Source organism: Fulmarus glacialis, unplaced genomic scaffold (genome assembly GCF_000690835.1).
Source record: "Fulmarus glacialis isolate BGI_N327 unplaced genomic scaffold, ASM69083v1 scaffold35971, whole genome shotgun sequence".
NCBI classification, from domain to species: domain Eukaryota; kingdom Metazoa; phylum Chordata; class Aves; order Procellariiformes; family Procellariidae; genus Fulmarus; species Fulmarus glacialis.
This window is the reverse complement of record NW_009194041.1, coordinates 1-14,199: the sequence shown is the minus strand read 5'-3', so window position 1 is coordinate 14,199 and position 14,199 is coordinate 1. Positions and strand designations below refer to the sequence as shown.

The 14,199-nt window shown below is 39.5% G+C and overlaps 1 protein-coding gene across 1 annotated transcript; it reads right to left on the bottom strand.

Moving 5' to 3' along the window:
• Positions 1-2,384: 2,384 nt before the first annotated feature.
• Positions 2,385-12,867, bottom strand: TAF1A (TATA box binding protein (TBP)-associated factor, RNA polymerase I, A, 48kDa). The gene is made up of 9 exons (XM_009587647.1): positions 12,704-12,867; positions 11,403-11,516; positions 9,919-10,117; positions 9,049-9,179; positions 8,000-8,158; positions 6,782-6,848; positions 5,409-5,529; positions 3,881-4,041; positions 2,385-2,696 (listed from the first exon to the last, which is right to left on the bottom strand). Exons 1-9 carry the CDS (start codon positions 12,800-12,802, stop codon positions 2,554-2,556), a joined length of 1,194 nt encoding a protein of 397 aa, XP_009585942.1. The 5' UTR covers positions 12,803-12,867; the 3' UTR covers positions 2,385-2,553.
• Positions 12,868-14,199: the final 1,332 nt, after the last annotated feature.

Genomic DNA, 14,199 nt, shown 5'->3' with positions numbered 1-14,199 from the left:
ATTTTGTGTAATCATTATGTTAGGTTTTAATATTAAAAATACCAGAACAAGTGGTGGAATAACAGAAAGACAACAGACGCTGGGTCTGTGGACCAGAAGATGTGGATTCCATGAACAAGTTCCTTGCCTCTGCATAAAGGAGATCAGAACAGAAGAGATGTAAGAGATGTGCTATTTTTTTTACAGAAGGGAAAAAAAAACTCACAGAAGTTTTGCATACAGGATGAAGATGTCAAGTCATAAGAAAACCAAACGTAGACCACAGAATTCAGAGCCAAAGCAGAATATTCCAGTCCACTAGGAGTTACCATATTCAAAGTACAACACACAAGCTTGAAAACACAGTATGCACTGAGTAACTTACACAGGAAATTCCACTCAGAACTTGTGATCTGCAGGTTTGTCTCAGGTGTAACTACTATGGTGTCAGGAAAGAGCAAATTTCTTGCAGGACATGAAAGAGCAATGCTTGAGATAGTTATGTGAAAGATGGGACTGTGCTGCTCTTTTACTTGCTGACTGCACATGGTAGTCCTAGCACTGGGAGAGAACATGATCCCTGGCTGCAATCCTGCTTCCAGAGGTCATAGGAGAAAGCTGTGAGCACAATGGATTAACAGATTTTTCTCAAAGTCATCAAGCCCCTCTTTCTCTCATTCTCCTTACCTCCACCCCAATCTCTGCTGCTTTGTTTCAAATTTCTTCCTCAATAAAGAGATGGTTTCTCAGCTGCTGCAAGGCATACACATCTCCACAGGCAACTAAAGGGACATAAGGAAAATTATACAGGAGCTCTCAACAAGCAGCAGGGGCTCTAGCATTCAATTTTTATGCTATTCTGTGTTAGGTTCTATAATAAAAGCTCCTCTGCACACCCACAAAGGAGCACAGAGACAATGAAATGGGGAAGCCCAGATAACACCCTGCTGGGATGCTCCCAGACCCATCACAGGAGAGTCACCAGCCCATCAAAGGCCCATCTTTACAGGTCCAGAGGAGCAGAGGGACACAGCAGCAGGCAGGAAGCCAAACTAAGGACTCCAGGGAAGGGACACCCTGCCTGGTTGCCTCCCAGGGCTGTCCCAGGACAGCTTTAGCCCCATTGTCCAGGCATGAAATCCATCAAGATGAGTCATTGGGAGCAACAATTTGGATCACCTTTTGGACTAAGGGGGGGGTTACTTCCCAGGGGTGTGGGACACATTACAGGAGGGATGCAGGGGAAGACTGTTTTGAAACTTCACAATCTAAATTAAAACAGTCAAAACTCAGTTGAAGACCTCCAACAAAAAAGCCACACTATTACAGAATGAGGCAGCAGCATTCTTAGGGAGTCAGAACTAAACTAGCACACAGGTCTGGAATGACAAATAATTGTTTTTTTTGATAGAACATAGTTATGGCAAGTAGCTCACTTAATGTTTAAGACACATTGTCTTAAGGCACATATCACAAGACCCATGTTAACCCAGACCAAAATCCCAGATAAACACTCAGCTTTTAAAAGCATAGCTGTACTTATCCATATACTTACTTTATTTCATTCCCAGAGGTAGTTCAAGCACTTCATCCACCAGCATTCTACAGACCTGTCATTAGAACAGTAGTATTTGGAAAGCATTTCGTTGTTTTTTCAAGCAAACTGGACTGCTAGTTTGTGACAACACATTAACATTTGCTTTCCAAACACAGCAACAGTGCATATTTCAACTCACAGGCAAAACTGCAAAAAGATTCTAGAAAGTCTCTTTGACCAGGCAGAGAAGTTTTCAGTAGTTCCGTGCCTTTGCTCTTTCAAAGCACTGCAACACTAGCTTTCCTCTGTAGCCATGCAGCTACAGCAACCTTTCACTCTCTACTACCAATGATGTGAAAACAATCCCTGAACTGGACACACAACCCATAAGTATGATGTGGGAAAACTGCCTTTGGATATGTTGAAGTGCGTCATCTATTTGAACAAGCTGCACTAGATCTTCACAACCTGTAATTCTTCTCAATATACAATGCAAAAAATGTGATACGTGCCTCTCCATTTTCCATATACTTCAGGAAATGATCAGTTATAAGCAGCAAGCTATGTAACCTTTACAGGTTGAGAATGCATTTTCACACTACATTATGTACTGTTCCTAGGTTAAGACACTACACCTATTATGAATGCTACTGCTAGTCCTGAATGGATTTTGAACTACATTCCAGCAGTCATTTAAATCACCATCCATGCATCTAAACATAAGTAGGATCAACCCTACAATACTATTGGTACAGAAATTCCACACCATACTACTAAATATTTTTCAAGATGTATTTGAAATCAATGCTGTTTGCATTTCACACAGGAATATGGGACTCATATTAAAGAAATTCCTCAACCTTATCAGTTGATTTATATTAATTTTATTATAAAAGAAATATAAACCAAGCATTTTTACAGAAATATATAAAAAGTCTAGTAGTGAGTCAATAGGGTCTGCCTAGAAGTTTTACAATACAAAAGTCGGTTTCACAGAGAGGAAAAAATACAGCAAGAACCTTAAGGGCACCTTCTAATCAAGGTTGTACAGAGGAATCTGAAAGACCAGATATTCTCAGGTAGGCAGGATTGTGCTTATTCACAAATTTCTTCAGTATCCGAAACCTTTTCACTCGAGCTTTGCAGCCTTGGTGTGATACATATTTAAAGTACTTGCAATCTAAGCAAAAAAAAAAAGAAAAAGCACTGTAAGTTACACCATGATACAAGCAAATACAAAATGCTTTCACTGTTTAAGTAACATGCAAACACCTAAGAAAGTTTTCAGTAATGAAAGGTAATAAAATAATCCAAGACATGCACATTAGAGACATAACTGCAGCATTAAATAATCTTTCCTCATTTGACCCATAAAACATTCTACATGTATATAACTGTACGCTGTGTCTTGCAAAATATTTTTTCTTTTGTTTTTACTTTTCAAATAGATTAGAAAGTAAAATTTCAAGAGTGTAAAGCAGCATTGATTTCATATATTAACTTATTGTGTTGGATAAGGAAAATAAAGGCTCATGTTGACAACACTAAGCACAAAAACTTCATTAAAGAAAATCAGAGCTGGAACAATTTTATTAGCCATCTGGAACTAAAAGCTGGGAGACATCTGATAACATATTACTGAAAGCAAAAAAAGACTTCCAATATGAGAAATTGTTTTATGAAGTCCAAAACATAGTTATAGAAAAGCTGACAGTCAACAAGTTGCCTATCAACCAAAAGTCCAAACTAGTATATGAGCCACAGTCTCCACACCATACTCTCATTCTCAATTTAGCAACAGCTTCTTGGCCTGATACTCCACTTGGTTTTGGCAGCATTTCAAAGAATGCTACTGAAGAGGTCATGATCTTCACCTTCTTACCAAACCACTGATGGTTTTCATCAAGACACCCCCTCCTCCTATTTCCTACATTACAACACCCCCATGGTCCTTAAGGGCCAGCTGATATCCAGTATTTGCTGAGACACTGCCTAGACTGGCATCCAGCAAGCAAACTCTCCAGAGTCCTCATAATATTCACTCAGAAGCATGTTGTGCATTTTTGAAATTGTGGTTTGAAGATTAAACAACAAGATAAATAGTATTTTGACTGCTCAACAAGGCCAGATAAAACAGAACTCTAAAACAGGATAAGACAAGTTATGCAAAATACGCCTCGCTGTCAAATATCAAACCAATTTAAACACTTTTTTCTCATATTCAGCTTCAAAGACAACAATCTTTCCTAGAAGAAAGAAACTGCATTTCTTCCAGGGAGATCAGCTGCATCCTGTCTCATTAGGGCTAGAACTAGACATTATTTCTGTTCCATGTAGTGAAAAGGAAAGAACATTTAGTATTACCTTTTCCCAGTAAGATTCCAGCCACCAGAGCTTTTTCACATGAAAGGCTTTCATTGTCCTGCCAATTCCTTTTTGCCAAGTAACGGCTAAAATGGAAGGCTGGCCACCAGTCCTTTCTGGAGTTCCACTCTTGCTTGATCCAGTCAAGATGCTTCTCAGAGCTGGAAAAAAGTAAAACAAGTTACAGAAAAGCTTAAATCGTGACGAAAAGATGATTAGGAGGCACTGAATTTTATAATCAGCTTGCTACAAGTCTCATAAATTGCTAGCCTAGACACACTGACCTTCACTGCAGACTGAAGCACTAGTCTAAACAGAAATAACCTTTTTTTTTTTAATCCGACACTAGTGAGGCAGAAGGTGAACTTTAGCAGTCTTATTTAGACTTGGCCATAACAGATTATGGTGTGAAATGAGGCAAGCCTTTGACTTGTGTGCCAGTTTGTCAATACTAATAAGAAAGTTTCTTCAAATTTAACAACAAATTAGTAGTATGAAGGGGTTGGTTTGTTTTTAGAAAATGTTTGTGTTACTCTACGCATACTAAAAGACTAACTTATCCCAATAACTGTTATGCAATAAAGACCTCAAACCAAGCATTTCAGAAGTAGAAACTACCTACAACAGGGAAGTGATATTCCCATAAGACAACCAAGATGCCCAGTATATTTCAAGATACTCTGAAGTTGTGTCTTCAAATACAAAAATGCAGGCAAAATTAGAGTATCATACCATTTTTACTAACTCTATGCAACACCACTCTTAGCTTTAATGCACTAGCTTGGGGACCTTAACAGCAGATGCTGTATAGGTGGAGGTGGCAATAAAACAGCAAAAGGGGTCAAATTAAGTACTACACTAATTTATTGTAAATATATAGGGCTTAAAAAACACAACACCCTTTTGGGTAAAATAAAGTCTAGACATTAGAGGCCTTCTGGGCACAGATTGCCTGAGATGGCTCCTTCTGAAATCAGAGGCCATGTCTGTTCAGTGTTGGCAAGGACACATCAACCCCCAGGCATGTTGGCTCAGCTTTTAAGAATACACTGGCTGCGTTCTGTAACAGCTACCGCCATCACACCACGCACCAGTCTGTACAGTACCAGTCATGCCCCTATTGCAGTCCAGCAATTCTCAAACTAGCTTCAAATAATGTACACATAGTAACAAAGCAGAAGATGCAACAACTTGTGTGTGCGTGTCCCAAAAGACGGAGATTAGTGATAGGCAGCAAATGCTACCCAAACATCTGAATAACACTTTCTGCTTAAGCACATAACCTGGTAAAAAAAACGCAACAACTTTTTTCAGGTGATGATAATACTGGAAATTTGGAATTCCCCTCAATAATTTCTCCCAATGAAAGCACACTGCAGCCAAGCACTGCCACAGAACTCGGGGTAGGCCAGACGACTAGCCGTTCACTAGCACTGAAGACAAAGGCTACACAGTGTCACTTTGTCTATTGCCCAAAGGTGGAGACTTGACACATTTGTTTTTAGCACATTGTATCAGAGATACTCACTTTACAATTTGTTTCACCTGTCTTGCCAAACAGCTCCATGCTTTCACATTTTCCTTCCAGCCAGCATAATCCAAGGCTGCAAAAATAACTTCTAGCCCCAGACGACGTTTTTTTCTTTTCTCTAGAAAAAGGTTAGGCTGATTAATGAACTACTTAGATCAGGCTGAACTCATTAGTAAGCAACAAGTGAAATACAGTTCTCCACCCTGCCTTCCCAAATGCCATTACTTTCCCTATTACTGAGGGTTTCCCCCATTGCCTTCTGCCTCTTCCAAGAGATAAAGTTAAGGAATAGTTCCTGGCTCTAGAGCACAACTCAATACCAGAGACACTCTGTCCCTACTCCCATCCTGCTCACAAACTGCTGACTCAAGAGGCACGCACAGGACTGCTCACTTATCCCACACTGCCTTGCATACAATAGTTGCTGTTTCCAAAGCTCACTAATCAGTGCTTCCAATGGGCACTGCTGTTCAATGTGTTCTTCCCATGGGATGGGAACACAGTGCCTCTGGAACACTTCAAATCCTGGGGTCCAAAAAAAACCCCAAATCAAATCTGGGACCAATATGAATAAACCAGACTTTTCACATCAGCAGTTCTGTAGCAGCAGAGTTCTTAAAACAACACTTGACCTATCACAGCAGGTAAATGCGGGAAAAGTTATGTTTGTCAGTATAAATTTCTTAAAAAAATCAGATTGTCCTCAATAGCTACAAAGAGTTAGCAAACATGTCACACATGAACAGAAAAAGGGAGGTTTCAGCCAGGAGGTTGTTTTTTCCCCTCCTGAAGAGGAAAAGCAGAAGAGAGAACAATCTTGATTCAAGGACATTTCACCAATCTGCTGACTTGCTGGAACATACCAGGTTGCAAGAAGACAATTGCTTGGAATGCATTTGATCAGAATGGAAAAACAGTCTCCAGATTGGAAGACTTTTCTACCAGCTTGAAGATAAAACTCCCTTGAAGAAGAGGAAGATTTTGTTCTTTGATCAATAACAATGAACTAAGGCATAGATCCATCTCAATTCCTCCAGAAGAGAAAGAAAAAATAAATCAGAGATCCCAAAAAGGGAATAGAGACCCTGGCATCAGAGTAGGGTACTTAAAAATTTTAAGATCCTGGTTGTGCCTTACAACAGTTTGCTTTGACCAGCCTTTAAAACGAGAAAGGCACTTGTTTTACAGAAGTTTGTAAATGCCTGCTCACACATCCAACTTAAAGGTTCCTATGATCGGAAATTTGGGATTGGGTTTTTTTTCTTTAACAAACAACTACTTCAAGAAGCAGCAAGAATGCTGCAGAATAATTTCAGAATATTATTCTAGATTAACACAAAGGAAAAGAGCAAAGATATTTAAAGACTTACTTGATTTTTGAAGCATCATATTAAAATCTATCATTAGTTCATGAGAAGGAACAATATCATGCAAGATCTGAAAAAAAATAAAAGCAAAACAAATAACCCAGATACATTATTTTAATGTGAAAACTTTTGAAGACTTCTACCTGATCAAGAGAAGCACAGGCTTCAGAGTTTTGGGTGTTTTAGGAAAATTAAGTACTTCAGTACCTTAGCACCTCGATATAAAGAACGAATATCCAAGTCCATTTTGCACATCTGTGACACTACTCTGACACAATGGATGAAATACCTTGATGGCTGCTAAAAAAACCTGCATGTGACAAATACAACATTCTCAAGGAGCAGCCCAAATCCATATCCAGTGTCCCCTTTTTACAAGGCAACATCATTTTCTTCCTAAGCCAGTTCTAGCTCCCCTGTCTACTGCTCTGTGCATTGGAGCATGGTTTCTGGACCTATCAGACCAGTTCTTTGATTTGTCACTATCTTGTAATAGACTAGTGTACAGAGCCACTGCTAAAAAGCACTGAGAAGATGGAATTTTATACATATATACTACAGTTTAAAAGTCTAAACTTTATGAAGCTGTTTTAAAACATCTGCCCTAACAAAAGCACATTAGTGCCATCAAGTGGCAAAACAAATTGCAAAACAGTGTTTGCAAGAAGCTACCAAGATCAATGAGCAAGGGCAAGGAAAGCAGGAATTTAAAAGCAACTATACAAAAGTTTAACACAGCAAGGCCCTGTCTGCCAACAGCCAGTAGAAATTAACTTCTATTTTAACTTAAATGCACAGCTCGTTGAAAACAAGCAGAGAAACTAATTTCTAGACAGGATCAATATGTGAAAGAGCAAGCATCTAATAATTTCTTCAATATTGTAAAGATCAAACTGTAAAAGAAGTCAACACATGTTATGTACAAGACTGCTGGTACAGATTTCTGGAACCATGAAAACATGTTCTCTGAGCTTGTTTACTGACTTAAAGAAGTTATACAATGTATCAGTTAAAGGCAAAACAAAGACTTGAATTCAAAGACAGTGAAGGATACTGTTTGCCTCACCCACTAGCATCCCTCCCACTAACTTTCCTCTAACCCTCTGCTCTCCACAAAGAATACAATAGAGTAAGCAATGTAACAGGAGTTCAACTGAACCAAATTTAAGACCACCATTCAACACAAATGACCACAGACTGTATCTACTATATAATATATACCTTCAGTGCAGATATGAGTGATTTCTTTGATTCACCATGTCTCTTGAGGAACTGATAGAGGTAAACATGAGCATTTGGATTAGCAGGAAACTTTGAGTTGTAGGCATATTCATTTAATACTTGGCGGGCTTCGTTATGGTCTCCATAGAACTCCAACAACTAAGAGAAGTTAAGTCTGTCATTAGTTTGCCACGTATTCAAAATCAAACTCTCACAACTAATTTTGGGCTGCCATAGAACTATCCAATAGCATAGTCTGTATCTAAGAATGCAGCGTATTAGATAAGATTAAGACTAGTGTATTTTCATTTTACTGGCTACTCTCTTATCACAGATAGACAAAAATTCACACATAGAAGCCACTACAGGAGAAAATCCCTTTAACACTTATTTAATTATCAAGGAATTACCAGCACTTGCTCACTGGAAAGAGACATTGAAGTAGCCTGCCACATCTATAAAGAGAGAACTCAGTGAGAAAACTTGGCAGCTGTCAGCACCAAGCAAAATTTCGTAAGATCTGCTTAGACAAGTCAGAGCTCATCAGCATTTACAAAAAGTAAATAATTTCAAAGAGATTTTAAGATTAACTTTATTTCTTAATTACAAATTCTAAGCAGATATTTAAAAAAACACACAAAAAAAACAGCCACAGAGGGACTGCATGTTTGGTGTCTTTACCATTTAGTGTATCCCGAAAAACACTGCTCTGCCAAAATGAGAGAACTTGCTTTCAGGAATTTAAACAAAGCAGCTGTGCTCCAATTTCTGTACTAGCACCATGAAAACAAAATATGCAAGCTGTTTGTCTATTTCTTTTTCTTGGCAATGCACAGATAAAGTCCTTTTTATACTCTGTGCAGGCTCTGCAGTTCTACCAGAAGTAAACTGTGCTCTAAATCAAAGCCAGTGAGATACACGTACAGATGTGTTGCTTTTAAAATACTTTGTTGTCACCCACGCACGTATAAAAAAGCTGCAGACAGAGATCTTCATGAAAATTGGACAGGGAAACACAAAAGGAAGATATCTGTAAAACATGCCCTTACATCCACATAGCATTTCACAAAGAGATCCCAGACTCCAGGTATTTTAATAATCTCCCTTAAGTTCACTGCTGCCTTCCGAAAGCAACTGTGCATTTCCTGTTCAACAGACAAGTCTTCAAATCCATCCTGACCTATCAAAACATGAAAGAATGCCACAAAGTTAGCTCTGCTAATAAGAAAAGATGCCTCAGTTTCCTCAGTATTGAAACAAGAAATTTTCACTGCTCTTCATTCAAATTTATTACCAATTTCAACTCACAAGGCACAACAGGTAGTATTCCAAGTCAAGATGCTACCAGCACAAGGTCCATAAATCAAATTCAATACTTAATTTTCACAGAAACAAGTAGAGATCCAAGGTAACTGATAATGCACAGCCAGCAGGTATATGCAGAATTAGACGCCACACACAAGTAGCAACTTACATATTTTTAAAGAAACTGAAATTCAAACACAAGTTTTAGGGGCTTTTGCTAGCACTCAAAATTCTAGCAGCTGTCAAGCGCTTATGCACCTATTAAACCACTGCTATAAGTGAATACATTCCTTTGATCATTATTTTAGGTGATGCTGGCTGTATATAAGAAATGTGATTTGGGGGGAAAAAAGTTTCAGAATAGCATTTTAGGACACTTCAGAAAAATGCAGGTCAGTGTGCCTATTTTGGCATCACCATCATTACTGATATAGAATTATGTACCATCCATACCATCAAATTTTGAAGTCAAGTATTTCCCTTTGCTGTCTTCATATGCAGATAAAGGCAGAAGAGCAGCCCACATGGAAAAGCTGTCATTGCAAACCATGGTGTCTGCACAAGCAAGCAAGTTGAAGTTTACAGCTCAATACAAAAACAACACTAGGACTTACCATGCTCTAACAGGATGGTCTTCTGCTTAGACCAGCTATAGTAGTCCAACAGTCCCCTGTAAGCCTGAATCAGTTTCATTTCTTTATCCTGAATGGCTGTTTGCTCTCCAAACCTCCAGCTTTCTGCCAGGGATAGGTTTTGGTAAGCTTCATCTATTAGTCCATTACAAAGGAGATGAAAGGCATGCTCTAAACAAACCTGCAATTCAAACAGTCCATACCACAGCATTTCACATCATAAACAGAGAGAATCTCAGCAATGCAGCAAAGTTCTACACAGATTTGCAGGGAAAGAAGACACTCATTACTGACATGCATATAAAACATTGCAAACAGGGTAAGTAAAAGTATTTTAATTGGAAGAGCACTTTACACATATCCTTTTATCCAAACAGTATCTTTACACGGAATTTTGAAGAAAAACACAAGAATGGGAGAATACAAGTGTCAATGAGGGCAGGGAGATGAGCCAAGAACCTATGAAATTTTTTCTGTCTGAAGATGCTGGAGAAACATTAGTAATCAAAAGCGTATCTGATATACAAAGATGTATCCCTGGGAAGGGAAAGGGCTGAAGCTTTTGACACCTGCGGGGCAGAAAGTCACACACCAGGCAGTAGACTCTCAGCAGTACTTATCAAGGCAGCAGAAAGCAGTTGTCTCAAAAACCTGCTTGTCATTAACAAGTGCTGTACCTATTTAAGAAGATCCAGAAATGACCTGAGGAAATCCACTTGGGTTACATTTGCTGATTTTTCATTTGACTACCCAACTGCAGAACACCTGAAAGAGGGATGTCCTACCACCCTATCACACTGCTTAGGCACTGGGTAAAAGTCCAAACCTTTGGTTAGCTCTAGTAAACTCTTATATAGAGCTTCCATTGAAGGCCTTGACCAAATACAACAGAATGAAAGACAGAAACATCATTACAAGTGAGAAACAGTCAAGGAAACCAAAACAAGAATAAGCCACCACAGGGGAAAAAAAAGCTACAGCTGGGTGACACAGGGGTCCACCGTTTTATATAGATTAGCTACTCAAGAAGTGAGCAGATAATAATGGCAAAATTCAAGTGTAACTGTTTAGTCAGGAGCACAGTGGCCAAACTAAGGACTGGAAACAAAACTTGGAAGGTATTAACATGTAATCAGATGTTGCTGAGGCATGCATGAAAAAGAATTTAACTCTTTCAAGCTAAAAAACTAAAGGATCTAGGCACTTCTAAGGACTGACGATACACATCTGATCAAATACATAGACAAATGAGATATGGTTAGGTATAGAATAACCCTTAAATTATCATGCAATTGGTAACTCGGATGTACTATCTTTTTTGACACTACTTGAAGGAATCAACACTACTTGACTTTTTTTACTTACTTGAAGTAATACACTTCAAGAGAGATTCAGAAACTAATACTCAAGTAAGTGTTCAGGTAAACATGTAGAAAAGTCATCAAGACTGCATTAAGTACACTCACCTTCAAATACCTTTTTACTCCTAAAGTTTTCATCTGTTCTATGAAAGAGTTGAACTCTTTCATGCTGCTATGGGAATGATGGCACAGAATTTCGGTTCCTATTCTCCAAATCATCTATTAATGGGGAGAAAGAGATTCAAAAATAATTAGTACAAAAAATGGGAACAGTCTTATCAAACTTGTAGTTACTGTAACAGATAAAACATACATTTGAATTGCAAATAGAAAATTAATACTAAGTGTCATCTATTGCTATATTTACTTACATATTCATCTAGTAGGATTTTTACAATCATTCAGTGGGTGCTTCACAATCGCTCATTATAAATGCAGCACTCCAGCAAAGCTTACGAAAACTGCATTTGTCAGAAGGTTTCACCTCCTGTTACTGAAAACAGGATGTTTCAAAGTTACTGAAAACTTATGTTTTCCTTTGATATGTTACCACTGAGACACAAGGTATACATAATTCTTTGAACTATAGTAATAAAGATTATCCAGTTAGATGTAGCTTCCCATCTACATGCACTTGTTTTCAAGGTCTGCCTACACAATGTAACCAAATATTCCAGCAGGCTAGCCATATTCAAGCGTTCTACTTCATTTATTTAACAACTCTGATCCCTTTCCTCCTGCTTCTATCTTAGTACCTGCAAGGAGTTTTGTAAGTACTGGAGGAGCAGGTAAAGACCTAAATAAGCCGCTAACTTTCAAACAGATTCTGACTGATGGCATGCCAGTGGCAAACACATTTCCTGTGTTTAGAAGACTACACCAACAAAACCCCACAAAAACAACCTGTGAGCCCAGAGAACTTTTCAGGGGCACTGAGCACCCTGTGAGGAAAAACATCAGACAGCACTGCAGATTCTCAGCACCCCTGAAAGTGAGATATCAGCAGAATTCAAGCTCCAGCAAGATTGGTTAAACCCACAGCAGAGGCATGCCTGTGCAGAGGCAGACTTTCGGTGAGTAATTGGACAGCATACTGCCTTGAGCACTACCAGTGATGAGGTCTGGTGTACTTTCTGCAGCCTGCCATCCAAGAGTTTCTACATCAGCACCTGAATAGTTGCTTATTTGTTTTTGGAAGCTTCAATGTCTTTTTTTTTAGAAAGAAGTTTAGTTTATGGAAGTTGCTCAACTTTTCAGGTCTTAACCTCTGATACTTTTTTAAATAAAAAATTAACTAATCATAGGCTTGATTTTTTAAGACAAATGTTGGTCCTGAAGTATTACAGATGCTTCTTGCAAGTGTTTTTTCAACTGCAAAAGAATTCTGATAAGGGACACTGGCTTACCTCCGATGGACCCATGTATTCTGTAGAAAAGTCTTTCTCTAGTGACTCAATATAGAAGGTCAGAAACTCTGCAGCCCTTTTCCACTGCTTTTGTAGCATGGCATCCTGAATGTAACTTAAACACACTTCCTTGCTCTTCTTGAAGGTTAATTTGTGTTCATGGGAAGATGCTAAACAAACAAACCAAAAAATCAACCAAGCCCACAACTATCACAGCCCTTATTCAGATAACAATGTGCCTACCATTTCAGTATCTCTCTCATATGATCTCTCAGACACTACAAAAAGGGATGTGGTTTTGAAGTTAAACACACCTACTAGTCTGCGGGGAAGCAAGACTGCAGCAAAAGCTGGAAATATAGTGTGAAATGGCATTTTCCACAATAAGCACACAGCTGCGGACACTTGAAACAGTGACAAGCCAATTATTACATGCTACTGCCCTACCAGAATTAGAAGACCATGGTCCTTTGATAACTTCACAGTACATTTTGTTATATTTTGGGGACCACTCTCTTCCCTTACTAATCATCATCTAAGTTTGTGACCCCACTGTGCTGAAGATTCACATACACACATACAAACAGGCCATTCCAGTACCAAAGGCTAAGCAATTCCCACTAAAAACAAAGACACACATAGGGAATTATTCTCTTTTGAGCACAAGACTGGAAGGAGGCCACTTACACTTTTCACATAGACAATGGTTCAACTCCTGTTATAGCACGAAACTGAATGCTCATGTCCACACTTGTTTAAAAATCATGGCTATGTACTAGCTGTATGCCACAGTCTAACATGCCCCTACAACAATGCTCAAGCCACAAGAGCCTTCTGTGAAGGACACGCAGAGCTCACCAAACCACCTCCTACCTGGACGCTGTAGGCAAAGGAGTAACTCAAACACTGGCTTGAGGCAGTTTTATTACAGTACATTCTACAAAATTATGTCTAACTAACCTACCTATAGGTCTAGCCTTCACACCTATTTCTAACCTCAAAGGTTCCAAGTACTAAGAAAATAAAAGCCACCGTGAACACCACAAGATTAAATACACCAAGCACCTGGCTACTGTAGGTAAGTCCTACTATGCAAGTTCGAAGTCATCCGACATGGACAGAGTTGATATGAAGTGTTTCGCTACAAAGCTATTTTGAAACAAAAGCTCCTCCAGAGGTTTTGCGGCCACCTGCATCCACAGCTTTTGTTATCAGTCACCTCATCGGCTCTTATTTTACCAGAAGTGTACCCGTCGTCTTCAAGCGCCTCGCAGGCTGCCAGGCAGGCGGGCCGCCCACACGCCGCGGCGAAGGGGGACCGGGAGCAGCACTGAGGGCACCGGAAACCCTAACCGCCTCCTCGGCGGGAGAGCAACGACGAACCGAGAAGGGAAGGGGCAGGCCGGCCTCACCGGCGCCGGGCACTGCGGGGGCAGAGGGCGGCGTTCTCCCCTCAGGGCCGGAGGGGGAGAAGGGGAACGGCGGACCACGGGGAG